At 38.6% G+C, this 24,999-nt stretch overlaps 1 protein-coding gene across 1 annotated transcript in view; it reads left to right on the forward strand.

Annotated features, from left to right (window-relative positions):
- The window catches only part of LOC149843589 (uncharacterized), a 39,087-nt gene extending 23,850 nt beyond the window's left edge, over nucleotides 1-15,237 (forward strand). The window contains exons 10-14 of the mRNA XM_089999938.1: nucleotides 12,415-12,537; nucleotides 12,710-12,795; nucleotides 12,902-13,514; nucleotides 13,661-13,738; nucleotides 13,833-15,237. Coding sequence (XP_089856064.1) covers nucleotides 12,415-12,537; nucleotides 12,710-12,795; nucleotides 12,902-13,514; nucleotides 13,661-13,738; nucleotides 13,833-14,852 — 1,920 coding nt within the window. The 3' untranslated portion in view covers nucleotides 14,853-15,237. The remainder of the gene's footprint in view (nucleotides 1-12,414; nucleotides 12,538-12,709; nucleotides 12,796-12,901; nucleotides 13,515-13,660; nucleotides 13,739-13,832) is intronic.
- The last annotated feature ends 9,762 nt before the right edge of the window (nucleotides 15,238-24,999 follow it).

Below are 24,999 nucleotides of genomic sequence, written 5' to 3' on the forward strand. Positions count from 1 at the left end.
TACACTTTCGTCAATATCTTTAGTTTTCATAAAACCATTTTCATTTTCCAAAAAGGTTACATCTTTGGATACATAGAGTTTGTTATTTTTCAAGTCAAAACATCTAAAACTGTAATGCTCCCCCCATCGTGGGAGGGTTACAGAAGGAGAGGAGGACGCCGCCCCTTCCTCTCCCACGAAGCAGATCGTGGGAGAGGAAGCGAGCTGCCCCCAGTTAATGCAGAAGGAGGGAGGGGGTAACCGACCAACCCCCCATGGCTATAAAAGCCATGGGGGGGGGCTCCTCTCATTTCCCTGTTCGATCACTAGAGGAGCAGAGAGGGAGCGTGAAGGGAGAATCGGGAGGAGTGTTGCAGCCGTCGTCGGTCGCCGTCAGGTAAGCATCTCCCTGTTGCTGGTTGGCTAAACATGGGGGTCACTGGCAACTTCACAATTGCCGGTGAGTTGCAACAAAATAGGGACAGGGAGAACCCTGTCCTTGCTTTGCGATAGAAGGAGAACGACAGAGGGGTTTCCCCTCTGTTGTTGCCTCTCGTTGGTTGTCTAAACACGGGGGTCGCCGACAACCTTACAGTTGCCGACTAGTTGCAGCAAAACAGGGACAGGGAGAACCCTGTCCCTGTATTTCAATAGAAGAAGGAGAATGATTGAGGGATTTTCCCTCTGCTGTTGTCAACCACTGATGACGAAAATGGGGAAGGGAGGACCGCCTTCCGCAAGGAGGCAGGAGGTCTGGCCGCTGCCCTCATCACCGCAGGCACTGCCCATCGGCAAAGGTTGCAACAGTTCGACAACAATGATGTTGTCGGAACTGTTGCAGAAAAGAAAAAAAATGACGATGAAGTGGATAGGTGCGTTGTGACAGCAGACCGTATTAGTCTATACGGACCGAGTCGGGTCTGAAGTAGTTAGCAGACCGAGTCGGGTTTGTAATGGTGGACCGTTTCGGCCCAAACCAAAGGTGAACCCAATATGGGTCAGACCGACTAAGTCTAGACCAAGACAAATAAGATGCGTGTGCGATTGATTTATAGAGTGCGGTGGAAAAATCGAAGTAGCAAAGACTCGATTTTTCCATTACAAATTGGATTCGGGTTTGGATCTCAGTTTGGACCCAAAACTCAAATGGATTCGATTAGACGACCTGATTTAGATCCAGACAAACCCTTTTCAAGCAGATTTGGATCAAGAATACCGAATCCATGATTCAAATCATAGTTGAGTTGAGGACCTGAGTGATCAAATGTTATTATGAGTGTGGATCTTAAAGTAACATGAAGTAAAAATGACATAGAGGTCATTGAAAGAGCAAAAAGATCATTTTTCCCTTGATATGCCTACAAAATATACAAGGCATAGAGAAGTGCCCGAAGTCAGATCCATGTGATTCTTGAATCCATGGATTCTACTGCTTGGGTAGAATCTATTAGTAGGAGATTTGTAAACAAAATGGAGTCAGAGTTTGACAATTAAGTTTAAGAGTGTTTTGGTAATTTTGATGATACAAGGTATTCGTTGTTTTCAGATCAAGGGTTGCAATTGAAATTTAAGCATTCCAGGTAAGTGAACATTTGCAAATTCCTCCTTAGTTGATTAAAACACATGCTAATTAGTTTAGGCATCTTTATATATGATTCCATGTGCTTCAAATATGTTAGTTTTGTTTATTATAAAGAGACGATGTTTTCCATGCCTAGGAATCTATAAAGTTCAAGTGCGATGCTTAAACCTGATCATGCATATTTTCTGAGTTATGAAATAAAAGTGGCATGACATGATTGAATGTATGAGATTGATGTGTTATGTGAAAATTGAGGGTAGAGTTCCAGAGTCTCAGGGTAGGTATTACCTTGGGAAATGTCACGCTTATGCTTTAGGAAGGGCATTGTAAGTGTCGTGAATTAATCTGTGGTGGGTTGTCATCTTTAACAGTTCAGACATGTAAACATGTGTTAAAAGTAATTAGTGGATATACATTGAGGATTGTATAACGCACTAAATTCAAGATGTGAATGTTGAGTAAAAGTTGTCTATAGGATGACCACCCGATGTGTGGTGGGGACTCTACTAGGAGGCATGGTCTAGGGTAATGTTGAGGTGGGTGCCTCGTGAGTAACCTGGGAATATCTCAGACGTTTCTAGGTGACCCTTAGGGGTTAAAACATTACCCACTAGACACATGTAGGATGTAGCATGAACCACAAAACCTTGGGGGCAGGTATAGCTCCTTGAAACACCTTGGGGGCAGGTATAGCCACCCTGGCTCTTCGGCTAGCTACCGTTTGAGTCCCTTCGCTCCCGGCTTGCAATTGGCGAGCTGCTACAAAACCTGTGTCTGTAGTCTGGGCCCGTTTGGACTACGTTGTTTGTGAGTGGTTCATAAGTCTGGCCAACATTGTAGACTCTGAGTTGTCTATATGGGTTGCTATGCCCGAGGAGGCTATGTCCGGAATAGCCGATTAGAGTAGAAGAGTTGTTTGAAAATGATAATAATGATGCGGTAAAGGGGGTAAAACTCATAACTAACATGTGTGCATAAGTAGCAAACTAAACTAAGACTAGGAGCTTAGAGCTCACTACAATTGCAACGGTCGTGTCTATTTGCAAATGAAATCTTACTGGGTTGTAGACTCACCCTCTTCTTTTGGTTGCAAATGTAGGTTCAGGGACTGCTGCCACCACTCACAGGACTTAGTACGCTCTGCCACATCAGAAGTATGATTTTCTTTTACTTTTTATTCTGCTTTTGTTTTTGGATGGTTATGATATTGTAAATGGATGTATGGACCTTCAAATATTGAATAAAAGAAAAAAAAATTCTGGCACGATTTTGAGCTGTTTTTGAGATTATTGAGTAATTTCCCTCTGGGAACTAACATCCACGAACCCGGGCTCGAGAGGCCCCGGATCGGGTCGTTACAAAAGCCCTTTTGATTTTCTCCATATCCTAAGAAAACACATTCAATAGCTTTAGGAGATAATTTATCTCTTTTATGTGAAAGGACAAAACATTTACACCCAAAAATTCTTAATCTATTGAAATCAGGTGTTCTTTCAAATAGTTTTTCATATGGAGATGTATTTTGTAAGTATGAAGATATCATTCTATTTATCAAGTAAGTTGAGGTTAAGGCGGCTTCGGCCCAAAAACTCTTTGGAATTTCTTTGGAAATAAGGAGTGTCCTGGTGGTTTCCATGATGTGTCTATGCTTTCTTTCGACTAAACCATTTTGTTGAGGAGTCCTAGGACACGATCTTTGATGATAAATTCCATTTATTTGTAAATAATTTTGAAATTCATTTGATAGATATTCTCCACCCGAATCGGATCTAAGAGTAGAGATATTACTTGAAAATTGTTTTTTGACTATCATATGAAATTTCTTGAAGAAGTCAAAGACTTTGGATTTTAAATTGAGAAAGTAGATCCACACATACCTAGTGTAGTCATCAATGAAAATAACGTAATAGGGGTATCCTCCTTTATACATGACCGAAGAAGGACCCCAAACATCCGAATGGATTAACTCAAAACGTCTTTTGGACACAAAAGTTCGATTTGGAAAAAGACTGGATTTCATTTTGCCAAAAATACAACTCTTGCAAACAAAATGTTTCTCATTACAAAATTTCTTTCCAAATGGAAAGGAGTACATTTTTGAGAAACTTGGATGTCCAAGTCTTTGATGCCAAATTTCAATATTTTTATCTTGGACATGGTTACAAAAAGAGTTAGTGGGAAGTTTCAAGTTGCTCATGTAATAGAGATCTCCCCTCCTATGACCTTGTCCAATCTGCTTCCCGGACCGGAGATCCTGTATAGAGCAATCCTTAGTTGAGAAGGAGATTTCACATCCATGATCACATATTTGAGCAACATAGAGGAGATTTAAATTAAGTTGAGGTACCACTCTCACGTTTGGCACAAAGAAATCTTTGGAAAAATTTAAAGTTCCAAAACTTTTTACTTGTAAAGATGTACCATCGGCAGTTGAAACATAGGAGTTTTTAGAGTTATTACACAAATCAGAAAGCTCATTTTCAAGAGGGGTCATATGAAAGGAAGCTCCAGAATCAAGGATCCAAGAAGACATACCTGGAGGAGAGAAAGAAGTTATGGCGGCACCCGAGGTTGATGGTATCTTGAGTAGAGTTTGTAGTGCTTCCGATAGTTGAGCAAGAGAAAAAGACTCCTTCTCTTTGATAGTTTCCTCCTTTTGAGTAGCTTTTTCAACAGAGGCAACCTTATTTTTAGGTGCTTCATTCAACTTAGGGCAATTAGGTCTTATATGACCCGGTTCATGGCAATGATGACAAATGACTTTTCTAATGTTGCCATTATAATTATTTTGCCTTCTAAAGTGTGGAGGCTTATAGGCTTTCACATGGTTGCCGGGTTTTGATACGGCCAAAACGTCATCTCCTCCTTTAATCATGCCAAGAAGAGTTTCTTCTTGGCATATTTCGGCTATGGCATCTTCTAAGGGAAGAGGCTTAGATCTATGAAGAAGGGAAAATCTAACTTGTTCATATTCGGGCCTAAGCCCATGTAGAAATTGGAAAAAGTGTTCTTTTTCCATTTGTTCTCTTCTTAGTTCCATATCCACACTAGAAACCCACTTTGGTTCTATTAAAAATAGCTCATCCCATAAGGGTCCAAGAGTGCTAAAGTAATCCCTTACACTCATTTCTCCTTGCTTGATAGTCCGAATTTTTTCTTGGAGGAAGAATTGACGAGCAAGGTCTTTTTGAGTAAACATACCTTTCATAAAGAACCATGCTTCATTAGCCATCCGAAATTTAGCAATGCTGGCGCAAATTTTGAGCTCCACATTGTTCATGAACCAAGCAAGAATCTTCGCATGCTTACTTTCCCAATCTTCCACTTTAGATTGGTGATCTTCAATGGCCTTCATGCGAGCAATTCCTTTAAGAGTTTTTTCTTGATCACCATCCATCTTGGTGAGTTGGAGTTGTGGTTCCGGAATGGTGCCCATAACGTATCCCCAAAGTTTTTTACCTTTGAGGTTGTTCTCCACGGCGGCGGCCCACATCATGTAGTTTGAGCCATTCTGCTTGAAGGAGAGGTCAATCTTTTGTTCCCCTTCCATTTAATCTCTCACAAGAAGGCAAACAAAGAGAGATACAAAAAGAAAAACAAAAAAAAACAATATATAACTACTCAACTAGCTATATTAAGAATCAGGAGCATATACAAGGCTCTGATACCATGTAATGAAATATGCGGAAAAACAAAGAGTGCGATAAACACTTACAATATCCACCAATGGACAAACAAAAGGGATAACACCCTAATCCACAAAGAGACAACACAACATAAAAATATAAATGTCTCTTATTGAAAAGAGAGAGAGCTCTCAAGAGTGAATAATACAAGAGGGGGGGCACCCCTATATATACAAAAAGAAAGGGAGAGAGGGGTGGCCTTATGGCCTAAAAAGAAGTGCCACAAAGGGGGCTCCCCATGGAGTCGTTGGGAGCCCCCAACGGTCACAAATGTGACTGTTGGGGGCCCCATCGACTCAATGGTGGGCCCCCTTGTGTGGGTAAAAATCTAAAAAAAAAAAAAAAGAAAGAAAGTGCAAAATAAATATAAAAAGTTGGGAAAAATAACAAGTACCCCTATCGGGTACCTGTGAAATGACTAAAATACCCCTATTGGGTATATTAGACAATATATATATATATAGATTACATGTATTTTAACAGTAGAAGAGTGACTTCATAATTTGTTGAAGAGTTATCATAAGTTGAGCAATGAAGTCTTCATCCCTCTTTAATTTTTCATTTGCTTTGAATGGCTTCTCTCAAACAAAAGCCACTTTCCTTTTAAGCTTATGACAATCGGGCTTGATATGTCCCGACTCATTATAAAAGTGTCATAATCTTTTTTCCTCCACTATATTTATTTCTTCCAAAATGAAGAGGCTTATATGCTTTCATGTTGTTCCTTAGTCTAGACACCGCATGTACTTCATCAACTTGTTCATGGATAGACGAGTCTCCTCTTGGCATAACTCGGCAAATGCTTTGTTAAGAGGAGGAAATAAAGTTCTATGGAGTAAGGATCCTCTCAATTGTTCAGACTCCAAACGACGGCCATTTAGAAAGCTAAAGAAGTTTTCTCTCTCAATTTGGCATTGTCTCCTTTCCATTAGGGTTCAAGAAGAGCAAGTTCATCCCATAACGGGGATAAGGTACTATAGTAATCCAGTATACACATATTACCTTGCCTTAGGGATCTATTTTTTTTTTGTAAAAAGAAATGCCTAGTAGGGTCTTTTGTGTATACATACCTTTCATAAATATCTGTTTCATTGGCCTTTCTAAACTTTGCAAGATTAACCCATATCTTTAGGTCAACATTGCTCATAAATCATGCTAGTATTTTAACCTGCTCACTTTCTCAATCCTCCATTTTGGATTGATAATCTTGTATAGCTTTTTATTTCTTCTCTTCATTTAGAGCATTTTTTAGTCCTTAGTGAGCTTTAATTGTGGTTCGAGAATCGAACTACTAATGTATCCCCAAAGTTTCTTTCCCTTAACGTTATTCTCCATAGCGGTTGCCCACGTTTGTAGTTGGTTCCATGAGAAAAAAAGAAAAAAAGAAAAAATGTGTTTTGAAGATCACACCCTTTACAAATACTTACAAACAATAAGACCCAAGGGTGAGGACACCTAAGGGCTCTTATACCATGTAATGAAAACACAAGTACACAAAAACAATGTCACTAAGGGCTACAATGTATGCACACACACACAAAAGCCTCAGATGGGCAAAATACAATAAGTCACAAGGGCCTAATACATCACACTCACAAAAGAAGCAAAAGCACACAATAAAAATAAATATAATTTGTACTCGAAATGCTTAAGAAAAACATTAACAAGAGAGGTGCTGAAACCTTCTTTAAATAGGCCACAAGTCAGCTCTCAATAGAGTTGTTGGGGAACCCCAACAGCTCTATTGGCTGTTTGCAAAAATGCCCTTTCACATTAGTGAATGAGACACCAAACAGAAAAATAAAGAAATAAAGAAAGATTACAATGCTGCCCATAATGAGCAGCTCCTATTACATAGGGAGAAAACGATGAAAATGCCCCTGGTGAGCATTACTAATTTACAATCATAGGAACATAATATATATACATAAAAAAGAAATATATATATATATATATACATATATGTGTTTATTTTAACAGAAAAGGTCTAGCCATTTAATAAGTGCAGCGTGCTACTTATTCCTCACATGGGTGTCCGCTTCACCCCTGGTTTGAAACAGGCCCTATTTCTTATGAAAGAAGGCCTCTTCAAGGAAGTGGGTTGAAACAAATGCTCCGTCCTTTTCAAGGAAGTGGGTTGAAACAAATGCTCACTTAGGGCATTTTTACAACCTAGCAAAGTCGATCACGTTTTGTGTGTGGTTCAGCTTTCTGTGGGAAAATGACTGTAATTTTTATGAGCCAAAATTTTCTGTAGAAGTTCTTCCAAGTGCCAACCCCTTCTTTTACGGAAACGTTTCTCATGTGCTTTCCTAAGTGTGAAAGTTCTCATGGGTTTTCATGCGTGCCCTTAATGGAGAGCTAATAATGGGGCTTCTTTCTACTTTTCTCACATAAAACACATATACTGCTCATTTAATTAACATTAAACCCATCACAATTTTAAACTTTAGGCAACATTGGACATGCCTAGCATTATTTTTGAGACCAATATATATATACATATATATAATAGGAAAAATATGTGATGGCTCTGATACCTTATGGTGGTACACACTCTTGTTTGTATGGATCTAGCCACCGAATGGTAACCGTACAGATGTGTTTAGCATAGTTTATTTAGCACGTTATCATGTCTAAATACACCATAAGATTCATTTTTGCGATACTAAAAAATCAACACTTCACAATTCATGAAAATTAGGGTGGTCTAGAAACGGTATAAAACATCCTATTTGGGTCAACATAAAAATAACAAATAGAATATACTGAACACCACCCAAAGATTAGATTTTGCTTTTGAAGCCTAGATCTATGAGAGAGAGAGAGAGAGCAAAAATAAATAATACATGTTTCTGTACTTGGTGAGATGTTTATTTTTAGTTTATGTTTCTTCCTTTGCCTTTTGCTTAAGGAGTGCCTTTTAAATTTGAGTCCAACCCATAGTGATCCTGTTCCCTAGTTTGGGCAGCAAATTGCAACCCATGACCTGGCATCCTGACTGATGTACCTGATTCCTTTTTAGCTCAAATGGACCTTCCCTAGTGAATCAGGGTCTTTAAACCTTCACAACCCATGACCCACAACCAGAAAAATTGTGACCATTGTCACAGTTTACGTTTTTCTATAACATACCTGATCTATATGGTCCAGCTTAGTTCACTTTTATGGTTAGCTTGAAGCCATCTTTCTTTGACCTTTAGCCATCATGATCCATTGAGTCAAAGCCATCTTTCTTTAACCTTGAGCCATCATGATCCATTGAGTTGAAGCCATCTTTCTTTGACCTTGAGCCATCATGGTCCTTGTAACTCTCTATGGAGTCACTCAGGTCTAGCATGGGCTAGCAAGACATACCTGATCCAAGGAAGCTCCACATGGTTCAGCCACCTCAACTAAAATGGAATTGAGATCAGTTGCAATGTGATTGCACACTTGAAGTGTTCTGCTGCACATGATCACCCACCATCTGCTGTTGGGCCCTGCAACTGACAGGCTGTATCCAAAAGATGGTGGGTGATCAGGTGCAGCAGCACACTAAAAGTGTGCAATCACATTGCAGCTGACCCTCTCTGACTCAAATGGGACCATACATGAAGCCACTTTGTCTTGTTTTCACATTCTTCCAAATCCCAACCAAGATTTGGCCCATCCCATATCAGTGCCTCTACAGATTATTAGATATGTTGTGGTTGGAATTAGTGCCATGACCAATTGCTAGGGTTCCCTCAAGAATAATGTGTAGTATTTGAAATGAAATAGGGATCTTCAAAACACGAGCTTAGATTCACAAGGGAAAGTGTCATGAATGACACTAAAGCATAACCCTTAAAAAGGGTATAACTGGAAACAAAATAAAAATAAAAAGATATTCTTTATTGATATGAAAAACCAATTGCTTAAGAAGCATTGGAATGGAATACAAGAGGGGCTGCACCCCTTTATATACACAGCTGAAAGAGGAGGACTCAATAGAGCTGTCCAACGACTCTAAATAGAGCTGTTATACTGTGTCCAAGAGCTCTATTGCTAGTCAAGTCTGGACAGGACTTGACTAGCAACAGTCATTTTAGTTCAAACTGAACTAGATGACATAAAGACAAAAAAAAATAAAAATAAATGAAAAAAAGTTACAGAAAAGAAATAAATGAAATATATATATATATATATATATATATATATATATATATATATACAATTTTACATTTTAATACTCCCCCTCAAACTTACGGTACAATGCGCGAAAGTTTGTTTAAGAGAAAGTGAAATCGAGGAGCAGCGAGAGGCTTTGTAAAGAAGTCTGCTAACTGATATTCTGAAGTGACATATGACAGATCAATTATCCCGTGTAGATATTCCTCTCTGACGTAGTGACAATCCATTTCGATGTGTTTGGTGCGTTCGTGGAATGTTCTGTTACTGACAATGTAGATCGCACTTTTGTTGTCACAACACATTTGTGAAGCCTTTGTTGCTTCAGCTCCCATGTCAGCAAGCAGTCGTCGGAGCCAAACTACTTTCATGGTCGTGGTTGTCATGACTCTGTATTCAACTTCGGTGGATGGGAGAGATACCTTCTGCTGCTTTTTACACCTCTATGAGATCAATGATTCTCTTAAAAAAACACAAAAACCAGTGGTTGAGTGTTTGTTATTGGGATCACCTCTCCAATCAGTATCAGTATATGCAATTAAATCAAGAGAAGAGGAGGAAGATAAGAAAATTCCTCGTGAAAGAGATGACTGGATGTATCTGATAATACGCATGACTGCTCCCATATGAATAGAAGTAGGAGCATGTTGAAATTGACTTGCTGTGTGAACAACATGTGCTATATCTGGTCTGATAATGGATGGATAGGAAAATGCCCCGACAAGCTGTCTATAAGGAGTAGGGTCTGCAAGAAGTTCTCCATCATCAATCTTCATTTTAACGTTAACAACTTCTGGAGTGTCGACTTTCTTATCATCAGTAATACCAAACCTGAAAACAATATCAAAAGCAAATTTAGTCTGAGATAATAAATTTCCTCTAGGAGAATAAGCAACTTCAATGCCTAAAAAATATCTCAACAAGCCTAAATCAGTCATTTCAAAATGAGATTTAAGAAGTGTTTTGATTGTTTCAACTCCCTGTTTATCGCTTCCGGTGATGATCATATCATCCACATAGAGAAGAAGCACAATGATCCCTGCATCAGAATTCTTAATAAATAAAGCAGTGTCAGTTAAACAGAATTGAAAACCAATATCAATCATAACACGACTAAACCTATCATACCAAGCTTTCGATGCTTGTTTAAGTCCATAAAGAGCTTTTTCTAAGCGAAAGACTTTACCCTTAAGAATACTTAGACCAGGAGGGGGTTCCATGTATACTTCTTCAACTAGCTTTCCATTCAAAAAGACATTTTTGACATCCATTTGAAAAATAAACTATTTTTTGATAGAAGTTAAGGCAATTAAGGTTCAGACAATTGTCATACGAGCCACCAGAGCAAAGGTTTCTTCATAATCAATCCCATATTTTTGGGCATAACCTTTGGCTACTAATCAGGCTTTATATCTTTCAAGAGTACAATCACTCTTGGTTTTAATTTTATAAACCCATCGACATCCTAAAGTTTTCTTTCCCTGGAGGAAGATCTTGAATAGTCCATGTAAAAGCCTTTTCAAGTGCATCTAATTCAGCTTTCATGACTTCTATCCATTTGATATTATTTTTTGCTTGAAAATATGTGGATGGTTCTTCATATGAGTGAATTAATGCAATAACTGCCCTATATGTGGGTGAGAAGGACTCGTATGATACAAACTTTTCTAGAGGCCTCGAGACTCGAGATGATTGTCTAGTTGGAATGTTAGAATATTTTTCAAGTGCACATGGAGGATTAAACTCTTGTCACCTGGAATATTGAATACTAGTATCCCTATGAATTTCTTCATTTTCAACATTATGATTAAGATCAATAATTCTTTGATTATCATCAAAGTTACAGTCAAGGTCATATTTATCAGATGATGTTAGATCTAGCAAAAAGGAGTACTCAGTGACGTCTTTTAATTTTCTAAAATCAAAGAAGCTCTCCTTTTGAAGAAAGGAAATATTTCTAGACACATATAGTCTATTATTTTTGAAGTCAAAACGTCTATAACCTTTCTGATTTTCAGCATATCCTAAAAAAGCACAGGAAATCGCACAAGGGGAAAGTTTATCATACGAATTCCCAAATTAAATTTAATTCTTTTATCTGTATCTCAAATTTCTGATTATGAGTGTAATATTTTCTTTTCTTCTCATTGTTGTTGGGTACAGGATCGCCAGTTAGGCAAGCTTTTCCTCAAGATCTAGTACTTCCGCGGCTCTGATACCATGAAATGAAATAGGGATCTTCGAAACACGAGCTTAGATTCACAAGGGGAAGTGTCATGAATAACACTAAAGCATAACCCTTAAAAAGGGTATAACTGGAAACAAAATAAAAATAAAAAGATATTCTTTATTGATATGAAAAACCAATTGCTTAAGAAGCATTGGAATGAAATACAAGAGGGGCTGCACCCCTTTATATACATAGCTGAAAGAGGAGGACTCAATAGACAGTCCAACAGCTCTATTGCTAGTCAAGTCTGGACAGGACTTGACTAGCAACAGTCATTCTAGTTCAAACTGAACTAGATGACATAAAGACAAAAAAAACAAAAATAAAGGAAAAAAAATTACAGAAAAGAAAGAAATGAAAAATATATTTATATATATATAATAATATAATATTATTATTATACATATATGTACAGTTTTACATTTTAACAGTATCATCTTCTAGCATGTGGCAAGTATTGTTTAACCTAAATGACAAATCATTATTTCTTTTAGGTTAAAATATTTCTTATTTACTATTTGGGCCAATCCATGTGACTATTAAGTTCTACCACAGATCCTTTAGATCTCGTGTGGACCATGTCTTCAACTATTCAACCTAAACATGTAAAAGTGTAAAGGAAATTGATATGCTTTGACACAGTTGGTAGCTTATCTATAGCTTTATCTATTGTTTATGTATGAATTTGAAAAATGATCTCAGTTACTTGAGCAGTTTCTCTTTGTTTTTTCGTCAGATGTATATGTGAAGTTGGTATAGTATTGATTTGAACTTTACTGGTTCAGGACCACAAAAAGACTGCCTTTATGGAGGCAGATTTAAGGTGTTCAAATTCTATTCAGATGATGGACAAAAGGTTGCGTGAAGCCTGCCATGTCCCTAATGCTAAACTCAAGCATGTACTAGAAGTAAGTTCATTCTATAAACTTCTTACCTGACCTGACTAATGCTAAAAGTGCTAAATTTGTTCATGAATAGAAATTATTCTTATGAATGGAAATTTCTGTTAGTAGACACATGCAGACAAACACACAGATGCATGGTAACATTAAGGAAATAATTCACCTATTATTGCTACAGGTCCTGGATGGTCTTATGTCTGAATATGAAATATCTTCTCATGGTCCGGGGAAATGGCAAAAGCTTGCTCGATTCTTGCAGCAGTGGTTTGTCCCACAACCCCACTCTAATATTTGGCATTTGTTCCTCTTTGTGAAGTTTCTGTTGGTTTGTCATAGTCTTTCTAAGTTCATGATTTTCACTTTTTTGCAGTTTAGAGGGCCCGATATTTGACTTTGTTAAAAAACAGTTAGATCAAATAGCATCAGAAAAAAGTGATCTTATGTTGAAATATCATGCAACTGAAGACAAACTGGAATTGCTTAGCAAACAATTGGAGGCAAATGAACAGCATCGGGCTGATTATCTGAAAAGATATGAAGAAGCACTCGGTGACAAAAGAAAAATTGCAGAAGATTATCTTATTCGTATAAACAATTTGCAAAGCAAGTATAGTTCTTTGGAAGAGCGGTACTCTAATTTGTCAAAAACCCTGGATGCCACCACTCAGGACTCTACAGAATGGAAGCGGAAATATGAACAGATATCCTCTAGATATAAGGCTGAAGAAGAACAGATTAATGCTGAAATAGCAACTCTCAAGTCTAGAGCTAGCACTGCTGAAGCAAGATTGGCTGCTGCTCGCGAACAGGTCCAGGCTGCTCAAGAAGAAGCTTCTGAGTGGAAAAGGAAGTTTGATATAGCTGTAAGAGAATGCAAATCTGCACTGGAGAAAGCTGCACAATTGCAAGATCGTACAAATCAGCAAATACAGCTTAGAGAAAATTCTCTTAGGGCAGAATTCTCTTCTAGTTTATCTAAGAAGGTTAGTGATTGCATTTTTCAAAATCCATTTGTTATTATTTATCTTTTTATTGTTTTAAAAACTTGAGTGTATACATTATACTTTGATTTTATGATCTCTCTCTCTCTCTCTCCTTTTTTTAAAATTTCCCTCCCATCTGGTAACAGGAAGAAGACATTAAGGAAAAGGTAGCAAAGCTTGAGCAGGCTGAGCGCCAGGTCATGAGTTTGAGTTCACAGCTAAAGGTAGATTTAGATTATTGCAAATGATTTTATTTACCGTGTCTTCTACAACCATAGAGCAATTTTTTTGACATTGTTACGGCTATGAGAATTGCAGATTGCTGAGTCAACATTGAAAACAAAAGATACAGAATATGTAGCACTGAAAATTCAAGTTGAGGAGCTGGGACAAATGCTTGATTCTGCGAAGGCTACAGCTCAGTCACACGAGAGAGAAGCAAGAATACTAGAGCAAGAAAAAAATCATTTGGAGGAAAAACACTTGACTGAGTTCAAAAGATTTGAGGAAGCTGAGGAGAGGTACAAATCTGCTGAGAAGGAGGCCAAAAGAGCATTTGAGTTGGCTGACAATGCCCGAAGTGAGGCAGCATCTGCACAGAAAGAAAAGAGTGAAGTCCATCGCCTGGCAATGGAAAGGCTAGCTCAGATTGAAAGAGCTGAGAGACAAATTGAAAGCCTCGAAAGACAGAAGTTGGATTTAGTGGGGGAGGTTGAACGAGTTCGTGCCTCTGAAATGGATGCTATTTCCAAGGTCTCATTGCTTGAAGCAAGAGTAGATGAGAGAGAGAAAGAAATTGAGGAACTAGTCAAATCTACAAATGAGCAGAGGACAACCACAGTTAAAGTACTTGAAAGCCTTTTGGCCACTGAAAGGGCAGCTCATGCTGAAGCAAGCACTCGAGCGGAGGCTCTCTCCTTGCAGCTTCAAGCCACCCAAGGAAAACTAGATTCAATTCAACAAGAGTTGACGTCAGTGCGTCTAAATGAGGCTGCCTTAGACAGCAAACTCAGGACTGTTTCACATGCTAAACGCTCACGCTTTGATGATTATGCTGGTATCGAATCAGTTCAAGATATGGAAACAAATGCTGATGTGAGGGCAAACAAGAGATCCAAGAGCATGACTAGTCCCATAAACATTCATACAGATGATGGGGGTTCTATTTTTAAACCCAATGGTGATGACAGTCAACGTGATTCAGAGGATTACATAAAGTTTACTGTGCAAAAGCTCAAGCAAGAGCTTACAAAGCACGGTTTTGGTGCGCAGCTTCTACAGATGCGGAACCCAAACAAGAAGGACATTCTATCTTTGTATGAAAAATATGTCCTCTGAAGTAGCAGAACTATAAAGTAACTTGTTTACCATGCCAAGCATCCAGCTAACTTGAGAGGCGCTACTTTATTTAGCAGTATACTGACGTAACATGCTGTTCTGTTCAACTTAGCAACTCATATGTGAAGAGCAGTTTCTATCATATATTTTCGGCCTTAGGGACATAGGATTTGTTCGTCTTGATGGGCAGCTATTCCCTACATTGGAGGTCTTGGTGACCATGATTGTAATGCTTTATGTTTTCCTCGACCTTTGTAAATTATGATGCTTGCAGGGTTTGATGGTCTGTTTAAGATTTTGCTGATGATGCATGTGCTGTGTACTTACTGTGATTAATTTTACCCTTAGTTTTTGGATCTTTGATTAATGTTTAGAACTGCATTAATACGTTGCCCCTTACTGTTATTGAGGATATGGATTCTCATTATGGATGAATCAGCTCATTAAGTGGATTTGGTAAACTGTAGTTTTCAAGTCGTAATCGATTCAGCTTAAGTGCTTTGTACGTAAAGAATAATTAATCTGTGCAAATATAAAGGATACAACAAAATCAAAGCAAAAATGTATGTAAACCAATGTGTGGATAGAGAGAGTAATTTGGAGTATTTTGATATTGCAACTAACCTATTTTGATTAGAAAATATTCAGGTTTCTAGAAAATAAGTTTTCTAAAAATAGGCTTATTTTGATTAGAAAATATGCAGGTGTCTAGAAAATAAGTTTTCTAAAAATAGGCTTAGTTTGTGGAGTAATATATAGCTTCCAAACCATTGATCTCCTAGACCACGTCAGACTCCCTTATAAAACATACTTTCATGTATTTTTTGTTCAATCTAAACTCATAGATGTGATTTTTATGCTTTATTTAATAGAAAATATGAGTTTAAAAAACTTTCATGTTTAGATGTGTTTTTTAGCTAAACAAAAAAATTAATAGTTCATATTATACCAAAAACTTGATTAATGAAAAGCCAAAAATTCTTTATAATTGATTTGATCCAAACCCTCGTTTTAGTAAATAAGTAATGATAAACGCATCTACTGGTTTGGATTAAACAAAAAAAATGCGTGCAAGTAAATTTTTTGAAGGAGTTTGGAACAGTATGTAGATATACAGTTTGGAAGCCATACATTGCTCTTAGTTGTAGGGCTGGTAAACAAGCTGAAAGAGCTAAGTTTGAGCTCTTTGGGTTCGACTCGATAAGGGTAAACCCTTGCTCGGGTTTGGCTTGTGAGCTCATAACAAGTCGAGCCATGTCTGAGCTCATTACGAGCTGAGCTCCATGATGGTAACAAGATGGCTTTTTAATTTTTTTTAAAGTAATTTTGGACTTTGGTAATATATATGGTTAATTTTTTTTTGAAAGGCGAGCTGGGGTTAGGCAGGCCTCTACCATTATACAACTATACCATAGGTGATGTGCACCAGCTTCTCCTACCAGACAAGCGGAGATCCCGTTGGTTTAAAGTTTGCTAAATGGCAAAATCTAACCTTTTGCCCTTAATTTCAAATATGGGCTTCACTTTTTTTGGAACTCTAAATATGAGTCAAACTTTTCTTGAAAACACTCAAATGGTAATCTTAGGTCAACATAGTGATTCCTTTTTGGTTTCTTGTAGTTGTATTTAGGGGTGGGCATCTGGCCGGCCTCCTAATGGATCGGGCCGACCCGTTTACTAATGGGTCGGGTTTTGGCCCGGTTTTTAACAGGCTCGGGTTTGAAGAGAAGCCCGGCACGACCTATTAGCCCAATGAGTTAATGTGAAGCAGGTCGGGTCCGGCCTGACCTGGTCCAGTTCAAACCCATTTGTAGGTTATTTTTTAATAAAATTAATACAATAATCTTAGAATACCAAAGAAAAATGAATAAATAAAAAAACATAAAATTAATAACTACTAATAGTTACCCATTCATAAAATTGACAAAAAATGAATTAAATATAAGAGTTAATTTATAAAAAAATTATATTATTAAAAAATTAATAAATAACTCAGGTCCATTGGGCCTGCCCGATAGCCCGCGGGTCGGGCCTGGCCCACTTATATAACGGGTTGGGTTTCGACCCATGCCTAAAATTATGGCCCAAACACGGCCCATGACAGGCAGGGTCGGCTTGGCCGATCAGCCCACGGGCTGTTGCCCACCCCTGGTTGTATTGTTTCTTTAAAATTAAAAAGTTTTCATTCATTCTCATAAAAAGAGAACTAGTAAATTTTAAACACTTAAAGATGAAAGTCACTTTTGTAATTTGGCTTGTGATATAACATGAGTTAAAGGTCAATATTAAATGCAGGCCCTTGTTTGGCAGTGTTCAGGGAAGTTTGTCTAATATTTGAAATTTAAAAAATGTGAGACCTATATTTTGAATTAGGGGCAAAAGCTTGGCCGCTAAATGATTTTTTCTCTTTTTTTTTTTTGGCCAAAATGACCCCATGGATGTGATTTACATGCTTATAGTTTGGAAGCCACTTTTCAATCGTGCAAATCTTATTTATGCATAGATTTTTTTTTAACCATGCAAAAAAATACATATTTTGTTGAAAAAACATGATCAAGTTTGGATTTCTACTAAATCCACCATGCCTGAACACAGGAGGTTAGATTGAGTCAAAAATGAGTTGCTTCATTTGATTCCAAGTATAATTGACTATCAACTATCTATATATAGTGTCTCAGCCTTGAGGTGATATGTAAATGCCCAATCATCATGCTACTTGAGACGATCAACTAATAAAAAAGAAGGAAATGGCTGATGAAGGTGAAAGACAGGGTTATGATGGACCCGATCCAAACCAAACCCTATAGGGTCTGGGTATGGTGATAAATAATAAGACCGGATTAAGACTCGAGTCCAGACCTGAAGGTCCGATTAATACATGGACCCAGGTATAGTTTGTGAAATTTTATACCCGACGTGGACCCAACCCGAGCTTTGATTAAGACTCGCAATTTTTCAATGTAAAAAATGACTAAAAATATGGTTTTACCGGGCATGATTCGGGTCTGGTTCATGTAGTTCTTATCGGGTTCGGGTATGATTTTTCTTATAGTGGACCTGATTAAACTCAGGTCTGGACCTGATATCATATCTGAAAACCGGGTCCAAATCTGATACCACATGGGTCCTAATCAAACCCGACCGGTTGACACCCTTACCTTTTAAGGTTCTTGGCTTTTGGCTTCAAAAGAATGCAATCCCAATTTTAACTCCCTCGGATACTAACGACCAATCCCATTGAAGACAAAAGTGTTGGGACCCACGAGTGAGAAAACATGGGCCCCACAACTAAAGTCCATTCAAGAGGTCCAACCTTCAAAACAGATGGTCCACGACCTCACCCTCCCTACTAGTGGATTGGTTGCTTAGATGATGGGGTGATCGTCCCAATCAATTAGGGATGACAAGGTCTCTACCCCCACCTCGTCTCAAAATCCTATCCAACATCCCTGTCACCATCCTAGCATGGGTTTTGATTTTAACCTCCATCCTTGCATCCATCCCTGTTTTATTTCTTCCATTCCCGGTCCAAACGGGGCGAGGCGGAGGCCCCGTTTTCCCTCGGTCCGCTGCCATCTCTAAAGAAAGATGGGGGGTGGGGCAGGGCGGGGGTCGAGGACGTGGACGGGGCAGGGCAGTGCAGGGGAAAGCGTAAGTCCATCCCCGCCTCCATCCCTGCACGGGTTTTGATTTTAACCTCCATCACCGTTTCATGTCCTCCATCCCCGGTCCAAACAGGGCGAGGCGGGGCGGAGCCCTGTTTCCCCCCAGTTCACTGTCATCCCTACAATCACTTGATCCTGTGTTTTTCTCCAAGGCTTGGAGTATGAGTAGGGGTGGGCAATGGGTCAGGTCGTGCCAGCGGATTTTTGCCCTGTTGGCCTGTTAAGTAACCGGCCAACATTGGGCCTGCTCGGGCCAGCCTGTTGCATAGCCATAGATATGAATTAAGGGTTTCATGTGTCTGACTAAAGGTATCAAAGAGTCGGACCTCTACCAGAATTGAGTGGGTCTGGACCTAGATCTGAGTAAGAAGTGGTGGTAGCAGGTTCGGGTCTGATCGATCACAGGAAAAACCACACTTCGGTTTGATAGCAATTGCATAAATCAGACTTAGTCGATACCTGGTAAAATAATATTTTTCATGTTTATTATATTGAAAAAATGTGGATCTTAATTGGAACTCTTATCGACCTTGGTCTGGTATGAAATTTTGCAAACCATGCTCAGCTCTGTAGTCTAACCAGACTTCAAGGATCTAGCCCAAATAATTAATCGAAACCCTTCATTTGTTACCAAACCCTCATCCGACCAAATCCAATACATGTCAAGATTGGGTCATCATGCCTGACCCATTAACACCCTTGGGTCTGAGACAAGTAAATTTGGATTTGGATTTGGATCAATTCTACGCCTTATTTAGATTTTCAAGGCAAATGTATTTCATAAACACTTTGCCTTTTAGGTTCTGTTTGGGAGCCGTGCATTGTCAATGTTAACACCATTTTCATGTGTTGCCAAAATATGATTCGGACAAAAAGTGGCGTTGAGGATAAAGTTGCCAAAAATATCGCCTTGTTAACGTGTTAAAATGGAATTTGTGTTGCCAACTCCATTCTCAATGCAGTGCTTTGGCAACATCACTGCTCCCAAACAGCAGAGAGCATTGGAGAAAACCATGATACACCTCCAACGCTCTCAAACAGAGCCTTAAGAATCCAAACAGCAGAGAGAGAGAGAGCATGAGAGCATTGGAGGAAACCACAATACACCCCCGAAGCTACCAAACCGAACCTTTTTGGTAAGTTTCTATATATTATTATTATAGATGCATACATTTAAGGATGCCAATGGATTGGATTTTCTCTGATATCGGACTGAAACCGACTCCATTTAGTCAGACTTGGTAAGCCGAAAACCATATCCCATTATAATCGAATGTGGATATGGTTTTGAGTTTTTGCTATCGAATCCGAATTCGATGGATACCCGAATCCAATTCTATGAAAAAAAAATAGATCTTGTATAAGGGTACCATCTAAATCTGAATCCAAATTCAGATTCATTTAGCAAAAATCTGATTAGCCGGACCTGGTATTGGCCACATCCAACCCGAATCGGAACAGTTTACATTCCTGCACACATTTTATAAGATTGGGATGCACGTGCCCCAACCTGGTCCAGATATGAGATGCATACTATAAAAGCATGAATGAGCAAAGAAAGAATGTGAACGTCATGGATATCATCATGTCACTCACCCTGCTTTTGAGGCATTTTCTGTTGAAAACGCCTACACATGATTAGCTTCAATGATAATGCAGGGTAAACGGGTCGGATGTAGGCATTACTGAAACCAACCTAATTGGATATTGCTTATTCGGATTTGGAGTTAGATTCGGGTATGAATGAAAAATGATAGTGCCATACATAGATTCAATAATCTTAAATAGTTAATAGCGTATGAATCGAATTGGTGTATTATGCATACACTCTATCTAGGGCTGCAAACAGATCAGGTAAGGTGGGATATCTGATCCGAGTCCAACATGTTTTTCCGGATATAGTTCCTTTAAGTAAGATCCGAATGTACATTCGAATCTGTTCAATCGGATTACTTTCAGATTCTGGTCGGATTCAGATCAATATTTTAAGTTGGATCTTGAATTGACCCAATTCAAAATCCCACCTGATTACAATTCTTTTTTTGTATGTAAATAGCTTATTTTTTGTTCTATTTTTTCCAGATTCAGTATTACTACATGTATTTTAGATTCCTATTCAACCTTGCCTCCTCGAATCTGATTTGGATTTGAATCCAGATCTACTGTTTACATTTCGGATCTGGCAAGATGCGGCCTGAGTCCGACCCGTTTGCAACCCTAACTCTATCGAATCCAACTTATAAGTGAATCAAGATATCATTTCATATTTGATATATTTTATGATGGTCCATCATCTACTGCCAATTGGATGCGCATACCTACCCATGATGGCTGTGATTGCTGCAAGACACCAACTTTTGTTCACAAACATCTTGTGTTATCCCCAATGCAAAAGATGCTGTTTAACTTGCCATAGATTTTTTTTTGTGTGTGATTATTTATCTTTAATTTAATATGTATAATTATTTTTTATCAACACAAATTTATGGTTATGCCAATATTTTTTATTTTTTAAATAACTTTATTTTAATTAAAAAGAAAACCTTAGAGGCTTAAATGTAAAAACTTAAGCCTCTTTAGGTAAGAGGAAGAGCTGCAGGCCTCCTTATATACCAATAAGGCTTAGGCTTTGAGAGGTAAGCCTCAAATACAACCTCTAAAAAACATGGCTAAAAGTGCTATGCATACTTGCCAAGGTGGGTTGGCTTTAAGTTGAAAGACATGCCTTATAACTGGTGGGCTCCTTAAGGGTTTGGGCGTCGGTAACCTTACCTGAGGTTTATCTCGCTTTCGGGGAGTGACTCGGTACTCGACGAGGGTTCCTCGTCGTATACCTGGGGTACGCCTCTATTGCCACAAGGCCAAAGCCAACGAGAAACTATTCCCAATAAGTAGGTGTGTCAACGGGTCAGGTTTGGTTCGGACTCATGCGGTACCAAACTTGGACCCGGCTATAGATGGTTAAGATTAGGGGTGGCAAAATCTGACACGACCTGCCAACCCGCTTCTTAGGCGGGTTCGGGTTTGGCTTAAACGGGTTCGTGTCATAAACGGGTCGACCCACCTAACCCAACCCGTTTATTAAACGGGTCGGGTTCGTGTTAGGGGTATGCCAACCCGCCAACCCGGTTGACCCGTTTAATAAACGGGTTAGGCGGGCGGGTCAACCCGTTTACCCAAACCGACCCGCCAACCCGCCCGCTAACCCGTTTACCCGACCCGGCCCGTTTATTAAACGGGTTAACCCTGTCGTGTTGGGTTACCCGTTTAATAAATGGGTTGGGTTCGTGTTTGCCACAGCCGACCCGTTTAATAAACGGGTCGGGTTCATGTTGAGGTATGCTGACCCGCCAACCCGCCAACACCACCCGCCAACCCGACCCGATTGCCACCCCTAGTTAGGATGCACTGTTATAGTTGAGGGGCCTTGAGTTTGAATTCCAGACTATTTAAAAAACAAAAAGCTCATTGAACTAGGAAATGAAGGGGCTTGTGCCCAACCACAAACTGATATGGACCTCCGGGCTTTGACGCATGTCCAAGAAGAAAAAAAAGGAAAAATAAATCTTTAAAAACTTGATTTTTAAGTTATATACTTTTAAAGATAATAGATAGAGGTGGCAGAGGGGCCTGAACCCGCACCGCGGCTCGCCGGTTAAGGCCCATTAACGGGCTGGTTCATGAACCAGACCAGTTGAGACGGGCCGGTTGATTGAACCGGGCCGTTTGTGAGAAAGCCAAACTGCACCGGCCAAGTGAAACCGGCACCGTTGGGCCGGGTTTAGGTGGGCTGGCTCCCGGGTTGAACCGGCCAAATTGGCAGAATTGAAAAAGATTCATAAAAGTTGAAAAAAAAATTGGACACCAAGATTTTACGTGAAAAACCCCAAAAAGAAAAAACCACAGGACCAAAATCCAAAATTTCACTATGAAAAAAAAAGTAAAAGCAGATTACAAATTAAAATTAGAAAGAAAAAATCTAAAACTATAAATATTACAACTAAAAATAAAATTAAGACTACTTGTATTCTTCTACATATGGATATGGTTCACTGGACAGGTTGTTAGACGGGTTGAGACAGGTTTGAGGGTTAGTTCGGTCGGATTTACGGGTTAAACGGGTCCGGGTCATAACATGTTTTTGGGCTGGGGGCTGAAACCGGCATGGCCCACTACACGGTTCACGACTTGGGCCAAGACCATTACTGTAGCTATTGGGCCGTGCCAGTCCGGGTTTCAACAGACCGGTTCTGGTCCGGTTAACAGGTCCAACCAGCCCATTAGCCACCTCTAATAATAGAGGCTCAAACCCTTTTAGCATGCTACAACCCAATGTGACAAATATCACGAGATTTATTATAATCTCGCCTCGCTAGAAATTACCTAAACGTTTTAAACTTTCATTTTTCTCAATATTTTCAAGATATCAAGAGTTTTTTGTTAGAAACATAAATATAGCATTTTAAACCCGATATTTATGTTTACATCGGTTATTTATTGTTACCAATGTGCGTTTTTTATTTTTAATAATTTTTATTTATATTTATTTACAAAAATATTTTTTTTATTTCTGAAAAAACTCAAGATTTACAAAAAAATCTATTTCTCGCGATTTTTTTGCTGCCGATATTTTTGCCGTTCTTAACTTTTGTCACTATGCTACGGCCCAAGTTCCTAGTTTTTTTCCCCAACTTAGAAAAATGTTATACTCCAATAAGGATATATGACAAGCTAATCTTAGAATGCATTAACTTCTGATTTTATTTGTTTACTTGGTCTTGAAATAAAAAAGCCTTTTTAGTTTTTCTTTTTCAAGATAATGTTAGATTTTATTTTGCTTTCCATTTCTTGGCTTTTAGTTTTTGTTGTCACCAAAGTCTATTGGCTGGTCAAAAGTGTCAGCATGATCAGTGTTGTCAGTATCGATTCCAATCGGCCTGAATCGTATCGTATCGTATCAACCTAAAATCGATTCGAACAAAATCTGATTCGGCTCTCAGCTGTTTTTTAAAATTTTAATCTTTAAATAAAAATTTAAAGTTTTTTATGATTTTTCTTATTAACCAAATAAAAAGGGCTGATTCAGCTCAATTCAGTTGGTGTCCTAATCAGCCAGCTCCGATACCAATTCTGTACACATTGACCTTGAAACTTGATGATTCTTGCAGTGTTGTAAAGGTTTTCAGTAAAAAAAAAAAAAACTGTGAATGTGAGGTAGTATCTTGCGTTACCATCATATATTGTCATAATCAAAGTTTATATTTACTAGTAAAAGTTTCTAATAATATTTTTTCTCCATATATTCTTTTTATCTTTTTCTTTTCTTTTCTTTTGTTCTTTTTCTTCTTTCTTTTTACTCTCCTTCTCTGTAACAAATCTCGTGAGATTTATGAAAAATATCGTGAAAAATTGCCTGAAAGTTTAAAATGGCAATTTTTTGCGAGATTTTCAAAATATCGCAAGATTTTATGAAAAAAACATAAATACTGTGATTTAAATGCGATATTTACGTTTTAAATGACTATTTATCATGAAAAAACCATGTATTTTTATTTTTAAATTTTTTTATTAATATTTTCTTAGAAAAGTAATTTTTATATTTTTTAATTTATTTTTTTATTGCTAAGATTTTGCCAAAAAGAAAAAACGAGATTTATGAAAATTTTTCAATTTCTCACGAGTTTTTGACAAACTAGATTTTGCCTAAAAAAACGTTTGTTACTGTGCTCTCCTTTTCTTCCTCTTCATGTATTCTTCTTTTATCAGTTTCCTTTTGTTGTTTTCCATGTGCATCAACTAGGTTTGGTACCACCCACTAGAGTTGGGTAATAGGCCGGGCCCATGGGCTAGGCTTGGACCTGTATATTAGACTCAGGCTCGACCAAAACCACACATTTGACCCAGCCCGCTTCAAAGTGGGCCGATACTAGAGGCCCACCTACCTGGTGAGGCCCAAATATATATATATATATATATTCACCCGAGCCCGGCCCAATTAAGCCCATGAACCTAACGGGCAGGCTGTGGGCTGGCTCGAACCAGGCTTTGACCGAGCCAGCCCAGTCCAATAGCGGGCCAGCCTGCAGGACCGGTTGCCCACCCCTACCACCCACAAATAGTTGGTCTACTGGTTCCTAAATGACAAGCCGATGACCTACCCACACTGTAATCCTTTTCTTTGTTCTTATTCTTTCTTGATTCCTCTCTTATCCCCTCCTTTCTTCTCTATTATTCTTCTTACTCATTCCTAGCTGTACTTTCTAAAGCTGCCCTAATTGATTGAACATGTGCACTGGATTGCACCCATGCATACCACCAACGTACTTGATGAAATTAACTGACAGCCTATTTGAGGCTTAATTTCTCTGAGTCAACTTGATGCAAACCTACAAATGTACTTCGTATTTGGCTGTCTAATTTCAGTTTAGATTTGGGAATAACTTCCACACGAGTACTTGTTCTGGTAGCTTCAACTAATTATG

Source organism: Nuphar pumila, chromosome 3 (genome assembly GCF_984573655.1).
Source record: "Nuphar pumila chromosome 3, dmNupPumi1.hap1.1, whole genome shotgun sequence".
NCBI lineage: Eukaryota > Viridiplantae > Streptophyta > Magnoliopsida > Nymphaeales > Nymphaeaceae > Nuphar > Nuphar pumila.